At 34.4% G+C, this 24,748-nt stretch overlaps 1 protein-coding gene and 1 pseudogene across 7 annotated transcripts in view; one reads left to right on the top strand and one right to left on the bottom strand.

Annotated features, from left to right (window-relative positions):
* The window catches only part of Agmo (alkylglycerol monooxygenase), a 345,305-nt gene that overhangs the window by 151,978 nt on the left and 168,579 nt on the right, over positions 1-24,748 (top strand). For all 7 annotated transcript variants that reach the window (XR_012445222.1, XM_074065070.1, XM_074065069.1 and 4 more), the window contains exons 6-12: positions 4,391-4,457; positions 5,357-5,422; positions 5,513-5,592; positions 9,125-9,259; positions 11,029-11,145; positions 22,617-22,699; positions 23,837-23,942. Coding sequence is in view for 6 of the 7 variants with exons in the window: in XM_074065070.1 (XP_073921171.1) it covers positions 4,391-4,457; positions 5,357-5,422; positions 5,513-5,592; positions 9,125-9,259; positions 11,029-11,145; positions 22,617-22,699; positions 23,837-23,942 (654 nt within the window). In the remaining variant the exon portion in view is untranslated. The remainder of the gene's footprint in view (positions 1-4,390; positions 4,458-5,356; positions 5,423-5,512; positions 5,593-9,124; positions 9,260-11,028; positions 11,146-22,616; positions 22,700-23,836; positions 23,943-24,748) is intronic.
* Positions 23,131-23,734, bottom strand: LOC141416843 (transmembrane protein 256 pseudogene; annotated as a pseudogene).

The following is a 24,748-nucleotide window of genomic DNA, read 5'->3' as shown; positions in this document are numbered from 1 at the left end:
TGTGACTATTCCCTTGTCCAGTCTTACATTTGCTTGCTCTATGATTTTTTGTGTTTCTTCCCAGCATCTTCATTTTGATTGTTTATCTTAATTTTTTCAGTGGGGTTAATTAAAGATCACAGTTGGGCTTACTTTCCTGGCTTTACAGTCCAAGGGCCCCAGATTCATGTTTCACCTCTGGTCTTGAGGATGACCACCAGATTTTTCCCCTACACACTGCTCCAACTCCAAAATTTAATCTCTCTGAGCTTCATATTTTTAGAAGAATTTTATGTCCTAAAATTCTGTATTTTAAAACAATTCATCTAAATCTAGTAAATTAAGACAACTTCTTTTCCTAAAACTTAGAAAAGCTTCAATTATTACCAGAGTAACATATTTTCAGGAAGTGAATGCAAGTTAGATGTGGTTGAATTGCTAAACGGCTGAATTTGCAAAAGTGGGTGATAATTAAATCGTTACGCTCAACTCTTATTAAGTATTAATAAATTCTCCATGACTTTGAATCAGAAGGGTTTTCTACATGAGAAGTTCTGAGCAGGCTTTCTGAATGATGAATCATCTCCCACTCTGAGGTGGTCTTCCCCAGCTCCAAGGTACTCATAGGCACTACCAGGAAATTTAACTGTGGTTGAATGTGTTGTTCTTGGCTTTTAATTTTAAAACAAGGGAATTTTCAATATTGATATCAGTATGCTTTAGCTTACAGAAGCAAAAGATTTTTCTGAGGAAAAAAGCTTGACATTATAAAAACAATGCACCCAGCCAAGGCTCCAGCCATCTGAATGCACTCACCATTTGTGTGGCTTTAAATCTGGTTGCACATATGCCAGAACCAAGGATCACAAATGCATCTGGGAAACAGAAGCTGGTCATCGTAGGCTCCTCCATCCCCTTTTGTTGTTTGTTGTTGTAACACATGTTAGGCACCAAAGAGACAAACAAGGATGAAATGGCTTCCTCGTTGCCCATCTGGTTCTCAGCCAGAGATACAAAGTCCAACCAAAGCATTGAATTTCAATGTCCTGAAGGTTGACGATGCTCACTTTCCTGTTCTCCATCCATCACACTTCTTCACAAATATTTTTTTCACCAATAAAAAATTATGTAATACAATAATCCAGGGTTATTTCTACATAACCCCTTCCCAATTCTCAGTAATTAATATTATACTGTGAGAATATATTTTGTGCCTTATTTCATAGGAATATAGTTTGACATAAAAGATATTTGTTCATAGTATTTTAACCTACTGAAATTTTAGTAAAATATACACTTTTTTTTTTTTTGGTGTACAAATGAGTTCTGTTGTATGATTAGTTGCAAGTTCTGCTGTTTGGAACTCAAAATACATTTCTCACAGAAACAAAATTGGTGACTAGGACTCCAAGCCAGAAGGAAAATTGAAAGAAAAAGAGAGATAGAGGGTGAAACAAAGGTCTAAATGAACATACAACACATAATATTGCATGTCTTTTGCATGGAGACATTTCTGTCCATTCCAGATTAGAAACTGAGGATCCTTTTAGAAGCTGAGCAGCAGGGTGGTGGGCAAAGACTGCCTCCTTCCTGCATGCAAACAATGGGCAGTTAGAAGGGGATTATGGCACTATACTATGGAAGACAACAGGTTGCTATGTGACAACATTGTCACAGCTTCCATTTCAAGAAGGTGCTTCAGACCACAAGCTGAGGACAGGGTGGCCACTCCAGCTGCTCACGTATATAGAACAATAATAAATTATATGTTTTAAAGTCAGGGATTCACACAAACACACACACACACACACACACACACACACACACAAAACCCACCTACACCCTGGTCAATAAAGAGTTTTTTATTATTTATTTATTTATTTTTATTATTCATTTATTCACATGGGCGTACATTGTTTGGGTCATTTCTCCCCTCTGCCCCCCTCTCCTACCCTCTCTCCATACCCTGCTCACTTCCAGGCAGAACCTGTTCTGCCCTTATCTCTAATTTTGTTGAAGAGAAGACATAAGCATAATAAGGAAGACAAAGCATTTTTGATAGTTGAGTTAAGGATAGCTATACAGAGAGATTCCTGGCATTGCTTTCATGTACAAATGTGTTACAAACCAAGTTGATTTATCTTTAACTGACCTTTTTACTAGTTCCTGATCCCCTTCTCATATTGACCTCTGTCGCTTTAAGGTTTCTGTATTAGTTCCTCTGGAGAGGGGACATCAAACTAGAGAAAAACCCAAATCAGTAAAATCAGAAATGCAAAAGGGTAGAGATAACAAACACCACAGAAATCCAGGAAATCATCAGAGACTACTTCGTGAACCTATATTCTAATGAATTTGAAAATCTTGAAGAAATGGACAGATTTCTAGAAACTTACAACCATCCAAAACTGAACCTAGAGGATATTGATCACCTGAATAGATCTATAACACAAAACAAAATTGAAGCAGCAATCAAGAGTCTCCCAAAAAAGAAAAGTCCAGGAACTGATGGATTCACTGCTGAATTCTATCAGACATTTAAAAAAGAATACCAACCCTCCTTAAACTGTTCCACGAAATAGAAAGGGAAGGAACACTGCCTAACTCCTTTTATGAAGCCAATATTGCTCTCATCCCAAAACCAAAGACACATTCAAGAAAGAGTTTTGATTTAGAGGTATGGTTCAGACTTTGTAAATCTACTAATATTTTCAGTTGGCTTGGATAAAATTGTGGAGTAAGAGAATGGACTTATGTATTTCTCACTTCTATTCAAAAATCAATGTTTTGTTTCATTTGCATCAACCATCCTTTTCTTATTTTCCACTTTCATTGCTTAAACATTTTGAAGCAAAATCTAGATCTTGTTTCATGTACATTTCAGTTATACAACTCTACAAAACAATTGGATTTTCTTACGTAATGACAATACTATTATAACTCTAAATAAAATGTATGCCTACAAAATATCTTATTTTTCGGTTTGGTTTGTTCAAATATGTATCCCAACAATGCCCGTATGTTTTAAGGCACATGGTTGTTATATGCCTTAAATATGCTATTATCTTAAGCAGGCTCATCTCCCTATTTTTTCCCTGTGCTATAGACATGTTACCAAACGCACATCAGCATCATGATTGTCAGTAGCTGTTCTTTTTCCCTTAAGTATTAAGCCTAATTTTTCTCATATGTTTAGTCAATGGAAGGCAACTCTAGAGTTGAGTCATATCTTAAAATGCACAATAATGTACTGGTTTTGCCATTAGTAGACTCTTACAACTCTGTTTCAATTGTGACTAAAGGAAATGAAAATATTCTGTTATCTGTCATGGTTGATGGAAAAACATGAATAACATAATTTAGATTAAAAGTTTTCCCAAAGTGCCCAATATTAACTGAAAAACATACCAAATGTCTTACACATGGTTTGCTGTACTTTTTTTTTTTTTAATGAAACCTACCTGTTTCCTATTATCCTCAGAATTTTTGCACTCTAGAACAGAGTATTCATAAGTAAGAAGTGCTGAGAGGGATCATTAGAAAGTTAGGGATCAGATCTTGAAGTGACAATAATTGCAGCAAATGTCCTGTTAAATATGTAACTTTGAACTATTCTTTTGGAGGGAGTGGTGCATGGTGCATCTTCAAGTAAGATTATTTAGGATTCTATGTGAACAAGCAGTATTATCTAATGACAATAGGAGACTGATGTAATAGTAAGTTGTTTTTATATGAATAGTTATAGGGCCAAACCAGCTCCAGGAAGTGAATATAACACTGTGCTTTCCCTACTGTAGTCATATTCTGCTAACATAAAAAAGTCATAGTTGAAAGGCAAGAAACATAAATCAATATGAAACCTGAGGGAAGTGTACCTTGGCAGTAGTGCATGCAAACACAGTAACATTTGGAATCCTCGGAGCTACATTATTTTGTAATATTGTCATTATTTCCATTTTAAAGATAAGGAAATGAAGTTGTAAAAAACTTAAGTCAGCTGGGTTTTGTAGCACACACCTGTATTCCTAGCACTCAAAAAGCTGAGGCAGGAGGATTGTTAGTTCAAGGCCAGCATGGGCTACATAACAAGATCCTGTCTCAAAAATACAAATAAGTAAACAATCAGAAAAGGTTGGTATGTCTCCCAAGATGTCACAACAACAAATGTAGGATCTGGTACCAAACTGAGTAAGTTCAACTCTTGCCCCAGCTACGATACCACTTCTCAAGGTGGAGTCAGAGATTACTGTTCTCTTTTGATGAGCTCCAGACAGCAGAGAGACTTCCAACACTCTAACACCAACTTAGAAACTTGACACATCTTGTAACGTTTGTGAGTTTTAATGTATTTATATGTCAGGTATGCATTTAATGATAAATATGTGTATAAATATCCCTTTTATTTTAACAGGTTATCAGTAACCTGGGTCCTTTGGAACTCATCCTTAATACTCCTAGTCACCACAGGGTTCACCATGGTAATGAAGTTCAATTTCTTCTTTCTTTCCTTTTTCACCTCTGCAAAAAATTATTGCCAAATATACTTTCAGGGGCAAAATGTTCTCCCACCAAACAGAGAACCATCATTTAGAACATGGATGGCAGTGGAATATGCCTCTGTCTAACCAGTCTCATTCTGCTTTTGTCTATGCTTCAAATGCACATATTTGCATGTATGGAAGGTACGTAAAGAAATGTGAAGACACAAGGCTGACTGAGTTTGTTGGGGTAGTGACTTGGTGGGGTGATATTCTTTTTCTTTAGAGTTACAATCATAATGATATGATTATGTCTATTTGAATTTATATATATCACACATTAAGGAAATGGTATCCCTCCACTTACATTAAGTTTAAATTGTACTTAGAGTATTTTGGAATAGGAAAAATACCATATTTAGTATGAACTAAAATGGTTAAGGGTAATGTTTTTTTATATTTTTTATGGTTTAAAGAACTAGTCAAATTTTCTTCCTCAAACAGCTGAAAAGAGTTTGTGATCTATCACATCAAAAATTTAATAATATGCATACATGTATTATTCCTTTGCTTTACTGTTTTTTTTTCATTTCTTCTATAGTCCTGAAAAATAATCTTAAAAAATTAATAAATTAGATCTATTCCAGTTTTTTAACAGAAAAATTATAAGAAAAATGTGCATATAATTTTAAAGAACCTTGTTGTTTTTAGAAAAATTAGGTAAAAAGTAAATAATATGAAACTATGACTAGTTAATAAAATCTGGTGTTGTTAATGACAAGATATTCCCAGGAAAATTGTTCTGCTACTTAAATTTTAATTTTATTAATATGCTCTAAAAACAAGAAAAGGTATTTCAAGAAACATAACTTCATTGCTTCCAATATTTTGTCTTACAGGCAGAAATCGTTATTGTATAGACAAAAATTATGCTGGCACTCTTATTATTTGGGATAGAATTTTTGGTAAGTAAAAAGTATGAAAAATCAAAAAATTAAATTAGATGCTTTATTCATAGGAAAATCAAAGAACCTATCTTAGTGTTTGTCTTCCAGGGACATTTGAAGCAGAGAATGAACAAGTTGCATATGGTCTTACACATCCTATTAATACATTTGAACCATTCAAGGTGCAGGTAATGCAATTGTTCTTTTTCTTTCTTAATTTATATCATTTCATAAATCTTATAGGTAAGAGAGAACTCAGTTGTTGAAAGATCCAAGTACATTATACTGCTATAAAAAGAATTTCCAATGTAAAAGCATTAGGAAATAACAGATATTCAATTAAAACTTGAATCAAAATGGGCAAAATGTATTTAGAAACAACTCATTGTAAGAATTTTCAAGTATTTCTACTATCTACAATTTAAAAAGTGGCTCTTTAGCAAACATATTCTTTCTCAGAATAAACTAGAATATATTCATGTATTCAGAAGGAGTAGTGGAAAGATGTATAATTAAGGCTGACCCATAATAAGAAAAATATTTGTGCCAAGGGTGCAGCCTCTGGTTAGAAATTCAACATGAGGCTTTTGCCCTACTCTTCATGGACCTAAGTGTCAAGAACTATTTTGGACTGGTTAGGTCTCAGCATTAACTCACCTGCTATAGTTTGGTGGACTGGACCAGTTTTCTACTAGACATGTGGTATTGTTTGTTCATTGGCCTCAATGGTTGGCAGTAGAGAAATGAGGAATGTGTGTGAAGCTCTGATATGTCAACATCAGACCACCACAAAGACTCTTGGGGTTAGGAACTTATAAATGAGAAAAAGCTAAGATTGCTCAAAAAGCTGAAACAGTCAACAACAGCTATGTATAGGGGACTAAATGTTGCATTCAGGAAGCAATGAAATTACAGATTCACGTTGAGGCAACTTTTCAAACCCATTTCTTCAGTTTTCAGACAGTTGAAACAACAAAATAATGTACATATGTTGAGCCTCTATGATGTGCAGAGTACTGCAAACAGCACAAGGAATGTTTCCTGTCACTGTTACTAAACCCTTATGAAGTTGTGCCTGTTTTTATTTCCATTTTCTAGTGGAGTGTATTAGTCACACTTTTATCAGTGTGACCAAATACCTCAGAGAAACAACTTAAAAGGAGGAAGGATTTATTTGAGCTCAAGGTTTCAGAGGGTTCAGTCCATAGTTGCTTGGCACCCTGCACTTGGGTAGACTATCACAGAAGCAGTAATAAATAGAAGAGGAGGTCATGGCAGACAATAAGCAAGGAGGGAGGAAGGGATCAAACCAGGGATCAAATATAACCTTGAAAGGCACAACACCAGTGACCCACTTCCTCCAGGTAGATCCCACTCCCCTGTTTCCTATACTTCCTTAAATAGCTTCACATACTGGGGACCAAATAGTCAACATATAAGCCTGTAAGGGAGATTTCATATTCAAACCATAACATGGATAAGACTGAGGTTCTTGGGATTTAAGTAATTTACCCAGATTCACACCGCTTATTAGCTGCAAGTTTACCCAAGTGGGCCAACACCAAGATTCACATAACTCAATTTAACCTTTCCACTGTGCTGCCTCAACACATAAAAAGGTCATTTTAAAGTGAAAGTCATTTCCATCTGCTCTTTTATCAAAAGAGAAATGTTGACTATCTCTCTTTGTTCTTCTTAACTACATGGAACTTCTTTCTACATCTCTGTCTTGGTTAGACTGTATTAAGGAGGTGGTATGTCCTTCAGGACACTTATGACAAATGTTTTTAGGTGTTTTCTTAATAATAAGTTTCATAGAATTGAAACCAAAATGATACATGGAAATCCATTTCATATAGAGTGTGTCTCAAAAGAAATTGACAATTTGGTCTCAGTCCTCTAGTAAAGAGCTTTCCAAACCTAGCATGCATGTCATTCATGGGAGCATTTCACTAAAATGCAGAGTTTTTTTCACCAGGTCTCAGGTTTGATTTAAGATTCCATGTTTCTGACAAGCACCTAGGTGACACCAATGCTGCTGACTGATGGATAATTCTTTGAGTAGCAAAGCATGGGGAATATACAACCTTGCTGAGGACAAGGGGTTCATATTTGAGACAGAATAAGAAAGTGGATTCTGTGCTCAGTGAGAGCTACACAAATAGTTGGGAGACTAGGATTTGGAGAGACCCAACAGTGAGAACAATTGCTGGTTCATGAACCATTGCTGAATCTGAATCTTAGTTTAATTCTCCTGATAGCTACCCTCACATAGTAACATTTCTTTTAATATAGTAATTGTCACAGCAGGTTTAGTCTTCTCCATGTTCCCTTATAGGGGACAGAAATGTCAAGTCAGAAAGTTATGATGCTTCAGAGTTCTTATGTTACAAGACAGTTATTTTCACTGGTATTCTACTATATAGAGCCAAATTTCTCACCTATCACTTAGGGATACCAAAAGCAATTTGGGATGGACTCATATTGGACAGAAGGTGATGGTTATTGTTACGATTAGACATAGATAATTCTCTTTGTTCTCGTTTGGGGTTGCAAACTTTCAGTGAATTGGAAACCAAACAAGGTGAGGGAAAAAATAACTCTTTATTTCAAAATGTTATCAGATATTTCTGGTAACTGATAGAAATAAAATTGCCGTTAGTTTTCAAAATAAAAAAGTTAAGTATTTTAATGTCTGTTGTAACTCCTAAATACATTTATTTTCTGTATTACTAATGCAAAGCCGCATGCTAAATTTCCATCTAACAAAATCTGTTCATTAAATCCTATGTCTCTTAATTACTTCAGATGTCTTATTGTAACATTTCAAGCAATTTTAAAAACTAATTTTATAAATGTAGCAATTTAAATTCATCCAGAGACAATGAAGATAACAGCAAGACCACAAATTCTGAGAACTCCCTCAGTCTGCAAACTTTCCCTTTTTTTTTGAAGTACTGAGGTTTGAACTCATGGCCTATACCTTGAGCTACTCCACCAGCCCCATTTTTGTAAAGACTTTTTCAAGATAAAGCCTCATGGAACTACTTTCCCTGGGTAGGCTTTGAACTGTTATCCTCCTGATCTCTGCCTCTTGAGTAGCTAGGATTACAAGCATGAGTCACCAGTGCCTGACTGCAAACTTCTTTTCTAATGACAGAATATGGGCTACTTAAAACTCAGAAATATACTGTTTGAAATGTCTTTGAATATTTTTGTTAATATGTTTGTCTATAACACAATAAATTCCAAAGGTTTTAAAAATATTTGAACAGACATGGAATCTGTGTGCTTCCATGCTTAAACTTAATATCCACTTACCAAGACAGTAGAAAAGGAATCATCAGGTAAGGAGGGTGAGCAGAGTGAGCACAAAGGCTGCCAGTTCATTACACTTGAAGCAAAACCCCACAACCTGTTTTATTTTTGTAACTTATTTCACTTTTGTTTCCCTACTTTTCTGATTTTCTAACAAATTGTCTTTTTTTATTTCAAAATTATAATTTTACCGAACTTCAGAAATATTAATAGAACACACAAAGTTACACAAATGAATAGAATGTATTGGAATATGGAATGTGATTGCATATTAGTCTTAAAGAATAATATATCTTAAAGAAAACAACATAAATTTTATTCAACAATACATAAAATGCATATTATATTTAATCTTTTGTGTTATATTTGCCTTATTTTAAACAAACTTTTTTTTTCCCCTAGTTCCACCATTTGTTTTACATATGGACTACATTCTGGGCCACACCTGGATTCTTTCATAAGCTTTCTGTCATATTTAAAGGGCCAGGATGGGGTCCAGGTAAACCAAGACTTGGACTAAGTGAAGAAATCCCAGAGGTAAACAGAGTTCATTAATTTGGAGATGGTGAAGATTGGTCTTATATTGTTAGGTCTACAGCCAGCCTGCATATATGCTACCTTTATGGAAATCTGCAAAAAGATGTTCCCTTAGTCAGATGAAGGTGCACAACTGTGGTGCACAATGTCATGAGTGGATACCACCTTAGGGCAGGTAAGAAGGATGTTGTCTGCCTGGAAGACTCTGTTTTTCTCTGGGAGCACAGTTTGGGAAGAAGAGAAACTGAGGCCAGTTATCAGAGCCACTCAAATCCAGAGCCAAGAGCCTCTGTGCAGGGTATGACTTCACAAATCAATGTGCCTTACATGTAGAGTCCCAGAACAGCAGAGATGGAGAGCCTTGGAATCATTCAGTCTATGCTTGGTTTGGCTCATGAAAAACTGTGGTCTCACAGACAGAAGATCTAAAGTGACACTAAGACAATGTGGTTATTTGCCAGGCTATAACTGAATTCACTTCAGAGTAGAAGCATTAAAAGCAGAAATCACACTTAAAGCCAAGAAAAGATTTAAAATACTGGAAGCCGGATGAAAATTTCAATTTCAATCTGACATTCTCCTCTAGAAAAGAAAATGGAATTTCTTTTTAACCATTCAGAATATGTGATTCTTTACCAACTATTCTATTAATGAATAGAAATACAGAAATAACAGGAAAAGTAAACTATTGTTCATTTCAAAGATGATGCTATAAGTATAAAAGTTAGCTATCATACTTTAAAGAAATAAAATCATAGGCTTTATTTGAATATTACTATTTTACAAAAATCCTAAATTTCCCATACTTTTTCTGTGTCCACAATTAGCTATATAATAGTCAGTCAAATTGACAGGTGAAAATAATTTGCTTATTTCAGCTTTAGAAAGCCTAGGAGCAATGATTCACTTATTTTCCTTTGTAATAGATCATTCAAAGTGAGTAAGTTATAAGAGTGCTGGCAATGACATTTTTAAAATAGAAGCATAGCTGGGCTTTAGTGACTCATGCCTATAATCCCAACTACTCAGGAGGAGGATAGAGTTTCAAAATCAACCTTGGCAAATAGTTTGTGAAACCCTATCTCAAAAATACCAATGTGAAAAAGGTTGGCAAAGTGGCTCAAGAGGTAGATTGTATGCTTAGCAAGTGTGAGGCCTGAGTTCAAACTCCAGTATCACTAAAAAAAAAAGGAAGAAGTATAGACCTGGTGGAGTGACTCAAGTGGTAGAGGAACTGTCTAGCAAGCATGGGGCCCTGAGTTCAATCCTCAGTACCACCAAAAAAAAAAAGTGTAGTCTTCCAGAGAAATTTAGTAGTTTAGGAAAGTTGCTTCTAAAGAAAATATTATTTTGCTTTGAAGCATGATTATATACACTGCTCAGAGTCAACATCTATTCTTTATTTTGCTTTACTGTAATATGTTCATGGACATATTTTCAGGTGAGGAAGGTTCAATCTATTTTGTGTGTGTGTGTGTATCTTTAGTATTAGCACATATTATGGAGTCAGTTCTTACTTTGCTCTTTAAGGCAGACTAAATCACAACTGCAGTGCATAACGCTTCTGAAAGGAGAAACATGTCCCCTAATTTATAGACATTTTCTATCATTCATCCCCCCAAAAAAGAATGTTGGGGCCCTTTGGGAAAAATACATAACAATGGCAAATCCTTTCACTTCTTTTTGCACCATCCCTTCACTTGGTGTGAATTTCAGAAAGAGGAATAAGCCCTGGAACAATGTAAAGGAAAACTTCTTTCTTGATCTAGATTACAGGAAAAGAAGTCCCCTTTTCATCATCAGCTTCCCAACTACTGAAGATATACACAGTTGTACAGTTTGCTCTGATGCTGGCCTTTTATGAAGAGACCTTTGCAAATACACCTGTAAGTACCATCCATTTTAAATAGAGTTTGAGAGAACTGTCATTTGTTTTAAAAATAAAAATTAGCTGTACTGTATTCTTCCCTATAAGGATCTGCTTTAATTTGGGAACCATCAATCTTGCATTTAACCAGGTAAATTAATTCTCTAGATTTTTAAATGTAAATGATTAAACAAATCCAAAGTTTTGTTGTATAGAATGCCCATCAAATGATACATGATCATTCTAAGTGATGAATAAGAAATTATTCACGATAAATAAATTGCACAATTGCAATAAAAATACTTGAGAAGTTTGAATTAAATATGCTCAGGAAACTATATTTTTCTATCATTTTCACATACCTATCTTTACTAGCAGTTTGAGGAGCGACTTTAGGGAATTTTTGTTATAAGGTTTACATCCTTAATTTTTTTCCTTTCCTACAATATTATGAATACTCAATTTGCCTGATGCAAACATCAAAGTACTAGAATGGAGTTTAATTTGAGCCTTAATATGTTAAAAATCATTTTTGGCTACAAAAGAATACCCATACTACTTATATTTGAGAGATAACTAAAGTAACATAAAGTATTAAAATGCACTTTAAATTGAAAATTTGATAAAACAGAATTTTTATTATTTGTTTAGTTTTATAGTTATATTTATATCCTTCATGAAAGTATTTACAATAGTTCAAAAAGGTAAGTGAAAAACAGTAAGTAATTGAAATAGAAACTAGAATGACAGGAGAGCAAAAAATAACTGGGTTTGTCTTTGTTATGAAGAAAATGAAAAAGAGCAGAACTGGTGAATATGACCAATGTACATTATGTGCATGTATTAAGGTGTCATGATAACCTTCTGAGGAACAATTTAATATGTACCAATAAAAGAAGAAAATATGCATTTTAGGAAATAATCTTACTGAGTCAGGAAAGCTAAAGTTTGCATGATGACTCTGTATGAACATTGGTTACACTTTAAAGAAACAGAAGGGGTTTCTATTTCCAGAAATACGGTGGGTTAGATACAATAATTTCTAAGGTGTCAAGGACATCTCAAGTTGATGGATAAAACACATAGAATGTCTCTTACAATGCAGAACAGGGTAGCAAAAATTGGAGATCACCTAAGAGGCTAAAAATATTGAAAACATGTTAATGCAATAAGGAAACTGAGTGCTTATTCTGACAGCTGACCTCAGCCCTCTGACAATCCCTGTTGGTTGTAATCTTACAGGCAAAGCTAAGAGTCTGTGCAAGTCAAAGAAAAAAATTTCAAATAAAATAACTTAAACTAAAAAGAAATGAAAACATTCCAGGTAAAAGGAAGGCAAAACAAGAAGAAAGCAAAACATTGAAAGGAAGCCTTCTCGTCTTGCACTTGACTTTGCAGAAGTAGAAAAAAAAGTCTTCACTGAGAATTTTTAACAACCTACCTCCCTCACACCCTCACATGGTTATCTAAGCATGGTCCAGATAAAATCTGGATAAGAATAAATTTTAAACCGATCTCAGATTAGATGTCAGGTACATAAAAGAAACATGTTCAGACCATGCCTCCAGAAGGCCATATGTGCAAGCCTCAGATAATTAATTCCCACAGATAATATTACAAAAATTCTAAGCTCAGAGTGAACAATCATAAAACCATCCTAGCAGAAAGCAAATATGACAAAGCATTAGCCAAATCAATAGAGTAGATCCCTCAAAAACAACAAGTATGAGAAATTAATGTAAAGCAAACATCAAGTAAATAAACTTAATCTTTTTGAACAAACAGATAAGGAAAGGAAATTAGGAAATAATAAAATAAAGGAAAAAATAATAATAAAGGAAAGTATGAAATAAAACTATTTCAAACTCCCTTAAGTGGTAGAAATTGATAAATTTTTGCTGAAAACCAGATCTACTCTGGTAATAATTTATTTAATAATAATTTCATTAAATAAACTCTGGAATTATTTAAGTCATTACATACTAATATAGTCATTTACCAATATAGTAAGAGTTTCATATGTTACCCATAATTTATATGTTGAATTATAAAAAAGAAATCAATCTGAAATAGGATAGTGAATGCGGTAAGCTGGACTTTTTGGTTGTGTGTGACAGAAATTCAACCCAGAGTGAATTTATTAATTCACATAACTGAAAAGTTTGGGACTATTGCTTATTCAGTACTGAATCCAGGAGGCCAATTAATGTCATCATCAGGAATCTTTCTGTTTTGCAGTTTTATTTCCCTCAGTGCAAATTCTCCTACAAACTGTCACTCTTCATAGCTACTGGCTGCTGTATCTTTAAATCCTGACATACAAAGAATCCTGGAAGTCACAATATCAAATGTCTTCTGTTTTAAGAACAGAATATCCAAGGAAACACAGCTTCTGTGATTGGTTAGTTCAGCAGTTAAAACCTGTACAGCTTTCGGAAAGACTTTTCTATAGTGATGGCTTTTGTCATCATAAGAAATTGCAGCAGCTCTCAGCATCCTGTGTCACAGACTGTGACTCAAGGAAGCAAGTTGAATTTTTAGAGCATTTCATTAATCACATTTAAAAATGAAGAAAAATATTCTAGACTTCTACCTGGCAAACTTTTTCATGTCTCATTATTCAGGACTAATTCATATGCCCACACTAAACTGATGACAAACACCAGGTCATGAATCAACCATGAGTGAATGATAATCCATGTGTCCTCAGCACAGAGCCCTCACTTTTCTCCTGAGGACCGTCTTCCCTTATACCCAATCAAAATCAGCACACTATTGGTACTGAAGAAGTGGGAGATATGTTTTAGTTAAGCAACCAATAGTGTACGCCACAGTGTGTCCAGCTAAATAAAATAGGTTTGCAAGAAGTTATTATAGAGGTTATAATATATTAAAGGAAGCCAGTTTAGTTTCTAATTTTATTTAAAGTCCTTAAGGGTTGGTTTTGAACACATATATTTCTGTGGAGTTTCTTGCATTCAAAGTTAGTAAACAGTATTACTCTATTTTGTGACCTCTGTTTTGAACAACAGATATGTTTGCACGAGTTTTCTGTCTATAAACAATCAAGGAAAAATAAAGAAAAGATTATAAGGAAACATACAGTAGACTTTATTAGTTGTAGCAGAAAACAATGATTTAGGTTCTATCTTACATTTCTTGAAGTGAAATTAGAAACTAGGAGCCAGGCATAGTGGTGTACATCTGTAATTTCATCCACCAGGGAGACTGTAATCAAAAGGATCACAGTTCAAAGACAGCCCAGGCAAAAATTAAGCACGACCCCCATCTCAACCAAGCCTGGCATGAGGTGGGGAGGCACATCAGTAATCTCAGCTACATGGAAGAAATAGGAAGATGGAGGTCTAAGGCCTGCCCTGGGCAAAATAGAGACCCAACCCGAAAAATAACTAAAGCAAAAGGCTTGGGTTATGGCTTCAAGTGGTAGAATGCATGCCTAGCAAGCACATAGCCTTGAGTTCAAACACAAGTACTACAAGTTCAAAAAGAAGTAGAAACTAGGTTACAATGTGGCAGGAAACATCTTGAAAATATAGTGCTTGACCATATCCTTGTCTCCTTTTCCTTGCATGTGTCACAACTAAGAGTGAAATCAATTCCATTTTGTGCCATGTTTGCCCTTAGCAACCACAAAGAAAAACTCTGAACCCAAAAATTTCTTTCAGGGAGAAAGCTTTCATAATGATAGCATAAGCCACATCAGTCTTAGCCTTGCACATGTTTACATCAAACTACCAAAATGGCCAAACTTCATGTGATTCTTCCGGGTATCCTCAGAGGATGGATCCCACAGATACTAAAATCTCTAGATTCTTAAGTCCATACTGTGATTGGTATGGTGTTTTCACATAATGGTCATGTCTTCCTTCATACTTTACATCATCTCTAGGTGATTACTACTTTGCCATATCACTTAGGAGATAACCCTGAGGAAACATCTGAACACATTTAATACACATGAAATGTTTTTCTGAATGTTTTCTGTCTGAGGATGATTGAATCTGTAGATGCAATATGCACAGTTGTGGAGGGTTCACTCTAACTAGTTTAACCTAAGGCCTCCTAATCAACTCATCAAATATTTCATAATTTACCTATCAGTGGTTGCTTAACACGTTATCTTAATATGTTCACTCAAAATGTGAATACATTGTATATGCATTAGTAGTTCAGAGAAAAGCTAGGTTACTTGCATCAAAACAGCAAATTCTTCTTACATTGACAAATGTTGAGTCCAGTCTACAATGTTGACTTTTCAGTTGTACTATATAAAATCCATTAATAAATTTTATTCATTCAAAAAATCAAAAATGGAAATTTACCCAGTTTTCATTATGTGAGCCTTCATTTTGGTTTGAAAAATAGAGGCCCTTAATACTAAGTTCACCAAGAGATTTGAATGTCTGGGCATGTGGGAGGGCTTCCTGGATAAAAATGTAGCCAGGCATTATGTATAGTAAGAGATGTGACTTACAGCATAGTTTTCAAAAGATTGTTCTATTGTCATAAAAAACTGTGTGATGGAGAGAGTGAATTCAATTGTGATATATTGAAGTACTTTTGCAAATGTTACAATGTATGCCCAGTACAACAATAATATAACTGTAAAAAAGGAAAAAAATGTATACCATCAAATAATTAAAAGTCTAAAAAAAACTGCATGAGAAGCTCATGTAGATCTATTGACAGAACGGTCAAGTGTTGAAATCCTTTTCAAACTGAAATTAGAGTTGAAGACAGCCTCATTTCTGACACAAATTAATTTTGAAAGGTACATTTGCGTATTTCCCACATGTGTTTTTCTTTGCTTAAAACATGCTGTACAACTAAAAAAAAGGTTGCTTATTTCCAAAATTCTATACTGCCTTTCTAATCTCAGGGATCTAAAAGCATATGAAGACTTTACAATCCAACAGCAATATTTTTTTTCCAGGTTCTCTGTAGCCAATAATCACATAGAAAAGTTGTGGCTGACTTGCAACTGGGGACCCTGCTGTGGTCCCACAGACTTCTCTGTTTATGCATATACCAGAGTAGATAAATACTTACTTGTTTTATGTGTGCAAATTCTGTATAAATAACTTTGAGAGTCAAAAGAGCAATCTGATGGCCACCACAAAGGTGTAAGAGGCACATTCCTTTCTTACCGAAACTTGTGCAGCACATGCTGAAGTATTAGTGTTTGGTTTAGTGATATGACCCACAGATGGTTATGTTGATTTTGGTTTAGTAATGCTTGGGAAATCAATTCTTCAGCTGTAGGGTCTATTTCATGGGGTGATATCATGACTACACTTTTGAAATAAAAATATGACCACCACTAGCATGTCCTCAAACCAAAATGGAAATGTATTGTGTGTTTTAATAGACACACAATAGTTTGAATATTTAATAAGGTCTCATAATTGATTGTGTAATAAAGTTACTGCAGATATGTTTTAACAGATTACTTTGATGATATATTTCATGTTAACAAGGCATCTGAGAGTGTGCAATATAAATTTGAGAGCTGACTTTTACGGTTTTAAATTCCCCTAGATGCAGTGCTCTGTAAACCATTATGGCACTGCAATTTTGTAATTAATGTTTTCATGTTGACATTTTTTAATAGATACTCTGAAAAAAATCAATATATTTAGTTCTGCTCTTATAATAGAGAGTGTTCTGTGAGCCCCACATGAGACTCTCATCAGTATCAGGTGTGTACTCTTAGTCTCCAGTCTAGCCCCTTGGGACTTCATTTAATTTCCTAATGTTTTTAGGTAGCAGTTAAGGTAATGTGAAAAAAATAAATTCAAGTCAACACGAGTATCAATTATAACTTAAAGTCATGAAATAGATGTAATAAATGTATAATTAAGAAATAATGTTAGCAAAAGCTACTTGTTTAATATGCATTGACTTCAGAAATGTAGGGAAATGATCATTATACATACCAATGAAAAATACAATTGTGTCCGCCATATTGAAATATACTGATAATGTGAGAAACTGTACATTCTGAAATGTCATGTGTCCAGTAATGAAATATTAATTTGGAAATTGCATATATCTTCATACCATTTGTACTGTTCCCAAATTTGACCAGTACCAGGTAGTGACTTTAAAGTTATCTATTAAATCAACCATAAGCTGCTTATATTTGAATTATAATTTTAATTTTATTTCATTAAATTATATGTAAAAATTAAGCATTTTAATTTAGCTTTCGAAACTCAAATTCTAAATGCATAGTTAGTTGAAGTCACATTTCCTTATTAAAAGTAATCTAAATGAAAAGAGTTTCTCTCTGAAACTGCCTCTTAATTTCTGTTTCATATATATTAGAATTGCTCATTTTTTAAGTGAAAGGAGATATCAGGTCCTTTGACTCTAATTGGATGTACACTCATTTTTAATGCAATGGAATAATAACAAAACAAATTTTATAATGTATCTAATATGACAGACTTAATATTCTAAAAATAAAATTTTAACTTTTACTTCTTACATTTTTTGTTTCTAAACTATATATTCTTTGTCCTTTTTAGCCAACATATTTTCACCTTTGACATATTTGTAATGTGTGATTCTTATTTGAAATTCTAGAATATGTTCACTCTAATCTTATTTCTTTCAGTATGCCTCAGAACCCAGAGTTCTAAAACTTAGCAGGCAAAAGAATAGGCAACATTCATAATTCTTCCAAACAGCAAGATCTCATTTCATGACAGATGGTTAAGACTCACACAGAATTAAAAATTGCACCCAATATTATTTATACTTGTTTCATATTTATGATTGTTATGGCATTATCACATTGGATTCTGGCCCTTCGTTTATGATGCAACACTGTAAATGAAGCAAGTCAAGCCTTAAGATTCGGCATGGTAAATGTAGACCCGCAAGGTGTCTGGAAGGTAGAGCTCGCAGATTACCTGGGTGATAAGGGCCGTGGCGTAGGCGTCCCTGCAAGCTCAACATCCTATTGTTTTAGACATAGTGTATGGGGTTAGTTTCCTCTGTGAGATATTTTAGATGGGGGAATGGGAAAGGTAGTTATGTTGACCATGAGTTTTTCATGATAGGATGAGAGAATGCCTATCGTCTTCAAGGACAAAAGGGCTTTCTTTATCATGGAGGGAAGGAAGGACTTCTACATTCATTAATTGTTAGGCAACATTACATCATACTGGAGTGATTCTGGAGTCCTGTGTAGTTAGTGTCTCTCCCTGAGTTATTTCTTTCCAGCTATTTGAAGAAAGGTGCAGGGAAATAATTTTCTTGGACCTATCTTTTTTTTTTTCCTTTGGAGGTACTGGGGTTTGAACACAGGGTCTTGCTTTTGGTAGGTAGGCATTCTACAGCTTGAGCCACTCCACCAGTGAGCATATTCACGACCAGAAATCTGGACCGTGAATACTAGGAAACCTGTGTAAATAAGGGCTACAAACTGCTTGGAATTGTAAAGGGAGAAAAGTAATTTGCTACATCTTAAAGCTTCTATGGTTATACCCTTACTCATATGTTTTTATGATAAGACTATCAGACATTCAGTTTCAGAGTAATTTCATTTTAGCACTTTAGGACAGAGATATTTGATGAGAAAGTTACACTACAATGGATGGTATGAAATCTGAGTAAAGTCATTGAAAAAATTTTTTCTATTATAATAAGCTAATAAATTATATATTATTTAATATATTGTTTTAAACATAGAAGACTAAATATTTATAGCAGTCAAAACTGATAAATTCTCCTCTTGTTTTTATTTTTTTTCTTTTGCTCCAGTGGAGCTGGCCACAGGGAATAAGATGGATGAAATAATATTTCTATGGTTGTGCTCATGGGTGTACAATGTGGCATTTACAAAAATCTTACAGATATCAAATATATTATAATTGAATTTACCTCCTCCACCATTCTCCTTTATCTACTCTCCCAAGGGCCATCACATCCTGAACAGGCTGATCTCATCTGATCTCAGAAGCTAAGCAGGATTGGTGCTGGTTAGTACTTGTATGGGAGATGGAAGGATTTAAGAGCAAGGATTTTATACTTCTTGCTACTCTCTTAACTTTTATCACTATAGTGCCCAACACATGCTCAATAAATATTCATGGAAAGAATATGTAGAAATTAGAGAAGATTAATTGATTGTGTACCTTAATTAGCCTATCAAAGGCTGCTTTATGGATAAACCAAAGAGCTCCATACAAAAATGGACTGTAAAAAAAGTGCATGTGTTCTATATTAAATTTCTCTTTTCATACTCTTAGTTTTTCTTAAAGTCAAATGCTTAGGAAAATTGTGTCCTTTAAAGGATTAAAGAAATTAATATTTAGATATTTAATTCATTAAATATTTACTATTTATAATAATTTAATAACAATATTAAATCACTGATAAAATCATTTGAGTTTGTCTTTAAGTTTAAAAAATTTAAAATCTTATAATAAAAGTTCACATATTAAATTATTGATTTGTTCAATTTGTAACAATTAAATTGTTAATATTGAAACACAAATATAAATTTTTTTCAGTCATCCAACAAACATATTGGGTACTATGTGTTGGACAATGTCCTAGGTGCCTTGCATACAACCATAAATAAACAGATAAAAAAATTCATGGGGCTTACATTCTAGTCAGAGGGGCAGACAAGCAGAATACACAAACAATGAAAGGTGTATGGACATGATAATACATATGGAGAATAGAACAAAAGATGATTATAATAGTTATGAAGAAGTACTGTTTTATATAGGACAGACAAGGCCATGTACCCAAATAGGCACTTGATGAAATGAATCATGGGAATTACCTGGGAAGGTCATTTCAAAAGATATGGCTAAAGAGTGAAAGACAGGGGACGACATTGGGGTGTAGCCTGAACAGATCCGAGTAAAGACTTTGTGCTTTGTTCTGAGTGATATCTGAAGCCCCTGGAGGACTTAAAACATAAATGATAATTCAGCATCTTGGGAGTAGGTGGGATAGGTAGACCATAAATTTTATTAGTGGGAAGACAAGTTAGGAAAGTATTTCAACAATTGTGATGAAGATTAGGTTGGGCTGGAACAGGGTATTAGCTGTGATATTTATCACCAATGCCTTTACTCTGGATACATTTCCAATACAGTACTAAAACTCATCTCTGATGCATTAAAAGTAGAGAGAAAAACTTAAGGATTTTTGTCTTAAGAAACTGAAAAATTGAAGGTGACATTCCCTATGATGATGAAGACTGGGGAACTGTGGCAAGGAAGAGGAACCCAGACAGATGCCTACTAGCCAATCACAGGTGTTGATGAGACAGAGTCCTGTATTAAGTTGGCTTCCACTCTAATTCCAGTACTCAGGAAGCAGCTTGGGAAAAAGGAGTTCTTTCCTTTGCTCAGGGATAATAAATTCCCCAACTGGAACAAAATATTTTGTTCTGTCTCTGAGTTTCCTATGCTATTTGGAAGAACTAATTTACATTTATGCTTTTCCTAAGCACCTGAACATAGCAACAATGGTACTGTGACCATTTACTGACTTTTTCCTTTGTGTTAAACTTTCTTCAAAATATTTAATTTCATTCCTTCCAAAGCCAAATTTATTTCAAATGTACCTAACATATAACCAAACCTTACAAATGTCAAATAATTTACTCATGGTTGCACGGAGATAGGGTGTGTAACTCTACATTCTTGTTTCTATAGAGCATTTGGAATCCTGCTATGGTTTTGTGGCATGGACTGTTTCTCCCTTTCATGTGGAGTTTTCTCCAAAAGATCAAAATGAAGCAATATAGAGAGAAAAGATTTTCTTTGAAGGCAAAATGTTTCCCATACCGAACATCAGTTTACTCACTCACATCTTGGTTACTTCTAAGACTAAGGAAATATATTTTCTGCTGGGTTTTTTGTTGTTGTTTTTCTGTTTCAATGTCCCAAAGCAGCTATTGCTGACTTTCGCATAGCTGAATAATACTCCTCTCTTCTTTCAGACATTCTGGCTTCCATTGGCCTTTGCTTTGCATCTTATGTCAGACACCTAATATTGTCCTCATATCCCTCAGCATTCTGGTACTTTTAATTATGATTTTTGGCCACTCAGCAAAACTCTTCTTCTAAACTATCATTTGGTGAATGTACAATTCCTTGACAATTCCGACTGTCATCCCAGAAAGTTGCCCCTGAGAGATAGGGCTAAGTTATAATGATATAGATCCAAGGTACTGGTGGCTCTTGCTTGTTGTTTATAACTTTGGGAAGACGTAGTTAAGTTGTAGGTGGAGATTTTGGAGAAGAACGAATTGAAATTACCAATAGTTCTTTCCAGGCAGAGGAAGGGAGAGTATTTGCTTAATATTTAGATTACTAGTTTAGTCAATCTGTTGCATCACACCTCTACTATTTTCATTAAGGTGAAATTTAGGCATCATCACTGAGTTGGTAAACAACCCTGGACCATGTCCTCAATCCCTTGAATTTTCTTTTTTTTTTTCATTTATTCATATGTGCATACAATATTTGGGTCATTTCTCCCCCCAACCCTCCCTTGAATGTTCTATTCCACTTTCAGCCTAAAGCTGACTTCATCTGGCTCTAAACTTTGGCTATGTAACCTCAATTTACATCTCTGCCACTGGCTTCTTTAAACTTGTTGCCCATATGTATTTTACCCTTGTCATTCTTTGGGATCAGGCAAGCCTGTCTTGAATTTTAGAGGTGTCATTTATTTTTTGTGTAATGCTGGAAAAATCATGTACCCTTTGAATTCTCAGAGAAAGGCTTCTGTACATAAAGCAGATATAGCATCACCTACTCTACAAGGTTGTTGAGAATATAAAAGTAAATAATGTATGAGAAACACATAGCATGAAAGCTGTGAAAATAGTAGGTGCTCAGTAAATGTTATTAATTTTGACATGCAAAAAATGCATAATTATAAATTCTTACAGGAAAATATGTTTTGTTACAGTAACTCAGAAGATAACTTTTGACATGCACTTATGAATATGTAGTTTTCATCAAATAAGAATCTGAGTGCACCTGTGTAATCTCATATATGTATTTGCAACCATGAACACATTCTCCTTTATATATTTTTTTCATGAAAAAAAGCTTTAGATTTAAAATCACAAGGAATTGTGATATTAAAAATAGCTATTGGAATGTAGTATTTATTTGTAAAAATGTGAATTTCTCCACACATAAGGGCTCATGTGCTTCAAACAATTATTAAAGTCAAAACTTTAAAGGAGAGATTTTTTTAAAGTACACTTTAAGCAAAATATCATGAAATTGTCGAACTCGTTCCCTCTGCATCCAATAAGATAACATCAAAATGTCCTCTATATAATTGACCTTTTGGAAGAGTCAGTGACAAATTGTATAATTGGGAGCACAATTTGGACTGTTTTCTTGGCAGCATTAGCTCCTAATGTCCCTTCTAATAACTCTCCTAAAGGATCCATTGATCTTTGTATTTCTTTGACAGGCGCTGTCACAGGTAACTCTCCTCCTGAGGGTTTTCTTCATTATCCTGACCTTGACTTCCATTGGATTTCTTCTGGACCAAAGGCAAGAACTAAAGTTCTTTGATTATTTTTCTATTTTCTTAAATTTAAGAATTTTCCACACAGAGGTAAAATATCAGTGTATTATGTAACTGTATCGTGCAGCTTTAAAAATAGATATTGGACTGTAATATTCAGTTCTTCATTATTTTAAAGTAGATAGCAATATCAGTTAAACCAAAAAGACATTTTTTGTTTTATTTTGTTTTTCTCTTTTAATTCCCTTTCTGTTCTAACTCTTTTTTTTAAGACTTTTCAAATCTGTTTTTATTTATTTGCTTATTTATTTATTGGGTGGTACTGGAGTTTGAACTCAGGCCCTCATGCTATAGGCTTGCTAGGCAGATGCTCTACTACCTTGAGCCACTTCCTCAGCCCTTCAGTTCTAACTCTTAAAAAATTACTCAGAAAGCCCACAACTAAACAAAAGAGATCTCAAAGAGCTAAGGCAAGCCAACCCAAGATTACCAGGCTCCCTCGAACCAGCCCAAAGTCTGGATGGTAGGCTCTCCACTCAGAGCTGGATAGAAAAAGGTGGTGCAGAATAAGGCAGTTCCAGAGACTGGGCAGCAACCCTGCCCAGAGAGTCTTTCCGCAATAGGGTCAGGCTGTGTAAGAAGTGGTGTGTGTTGGTCTTCTCAAAGAGCTCCTCTCCATAAGCATCCTGGAACTGGGAGCCCTGCACCCTGTAGGAGGCCAAGGCCAAAGCTCCAGCTCCAGACAAGGTGCCTAGACTGAGGACAGCAGCCGCTACCTCAGCCAAGGCTGTGGGGTCACCCGTGGAAGGAACACCCCCAATAAGCCACTTTAATGAAGTAAAAGGCACTGAATCAGTGAGGAGATTGTCATTTTAAACTCTAGAAATTTACTTAATGTTTTATTTTTATCTGAAAATACATTTTATTCTAATTCATCAATTCTTTAAGCAATAAGTTGATAGATTTTTTTTTAAATGATGCATTTTCTTTCGTAGTTGAATGCCTCTTTTCAAACAGCTTCAGATGAACATACTTCTCAAATTTGTTAAAATACTAAGCATTTCTTAAAACTAAAAGAAGAATTTTATCACTACATTATTTACAGCATAAACTCTTGAAGCACTTACTTATAGCTGATGGATGTTAATAACATTATATTCCAGGCCCAAGGCAGCAATTATGGAAACTCTCCGTTGCTTGATGTTCCTTGTGCTATGCAGATTTGGTCACTTAAAGCCACTTGTCCCATCCTTGTCATTTGTTTTTGAGGTAAGATATTTGCTTTATGTAGCTATAGAGTGTATTATACACCTACTTAATATTTAAGTCATTCATCTAATGATGTGCTCTTTCTATATAATTTGTGAATAGTACTTATAGGAAATTTTACCAATTCACTTACCAACCAAAACTTGTTAGTTGTGTCACTTTGATCTAGTTAATACCACTGAGCCAGTTTTCTGGTCTTTAAATCGATAGTTCAAGAATTTTTGGATAAATTATGTGCATGTTTCTGAAGAAATTATGCCTCATAGTAGGTCCTCAAGAAGTGGCAGAAGCGATTGTACAAGAAGTTTTGACAAGGATTCTGCCACTTGAGATTTTAATTTTTTTTGGTGGTACTGGTGTTTGCTCTCAGGGCCTCAGGCTTGCTTAGGCAAGTGCTCTATTGCTTGAGCCACGTCGCCAGCCCATGACAAATCTCTCAAAGATTTAAAAGATAAAATTATGATTAATGTGCTTTGTCAATTACCTACAAAAAGTAATAATTCTATAAGAAAACAACTGAATTCAATGAGTTTCTTCTATAACTAAAACATTTCTTGCAATATGACCTGTGACAAATAAAACTTATCTTTCAAAAACTACATTAAACTACTATATATTATTTCAGATCCTATACAATAGTTAAAAATATTGATTATCATTTTTGCTCTCATAGGGTATTTACATTTTTACTATTTAATTTCATTGTTATATTTTAAAATTTTGGTTCTGCCACTGTCACTAGAATGTGAAATCTATAAGTTTATTTAAACACAAAACATGAATGCTAACATTCCTCCAGTATTAAT

This window comes from Castor canadensis, chromosome 2, assembly GCF_047511655.1.
Source record: "Castor canadensis chromosome 2, mCasCan1.hap1v2, whole genome shotgun sequence".
NCBI classification, from domain to species: Eukaryota; Metazoa; Chordata; class Mammalia; order Rodentia; family Castoridae; genus Castor; species Castor canadensis.
This window is presented reverse-complemented; position numbering and strand designations above follow the sequence as displayed.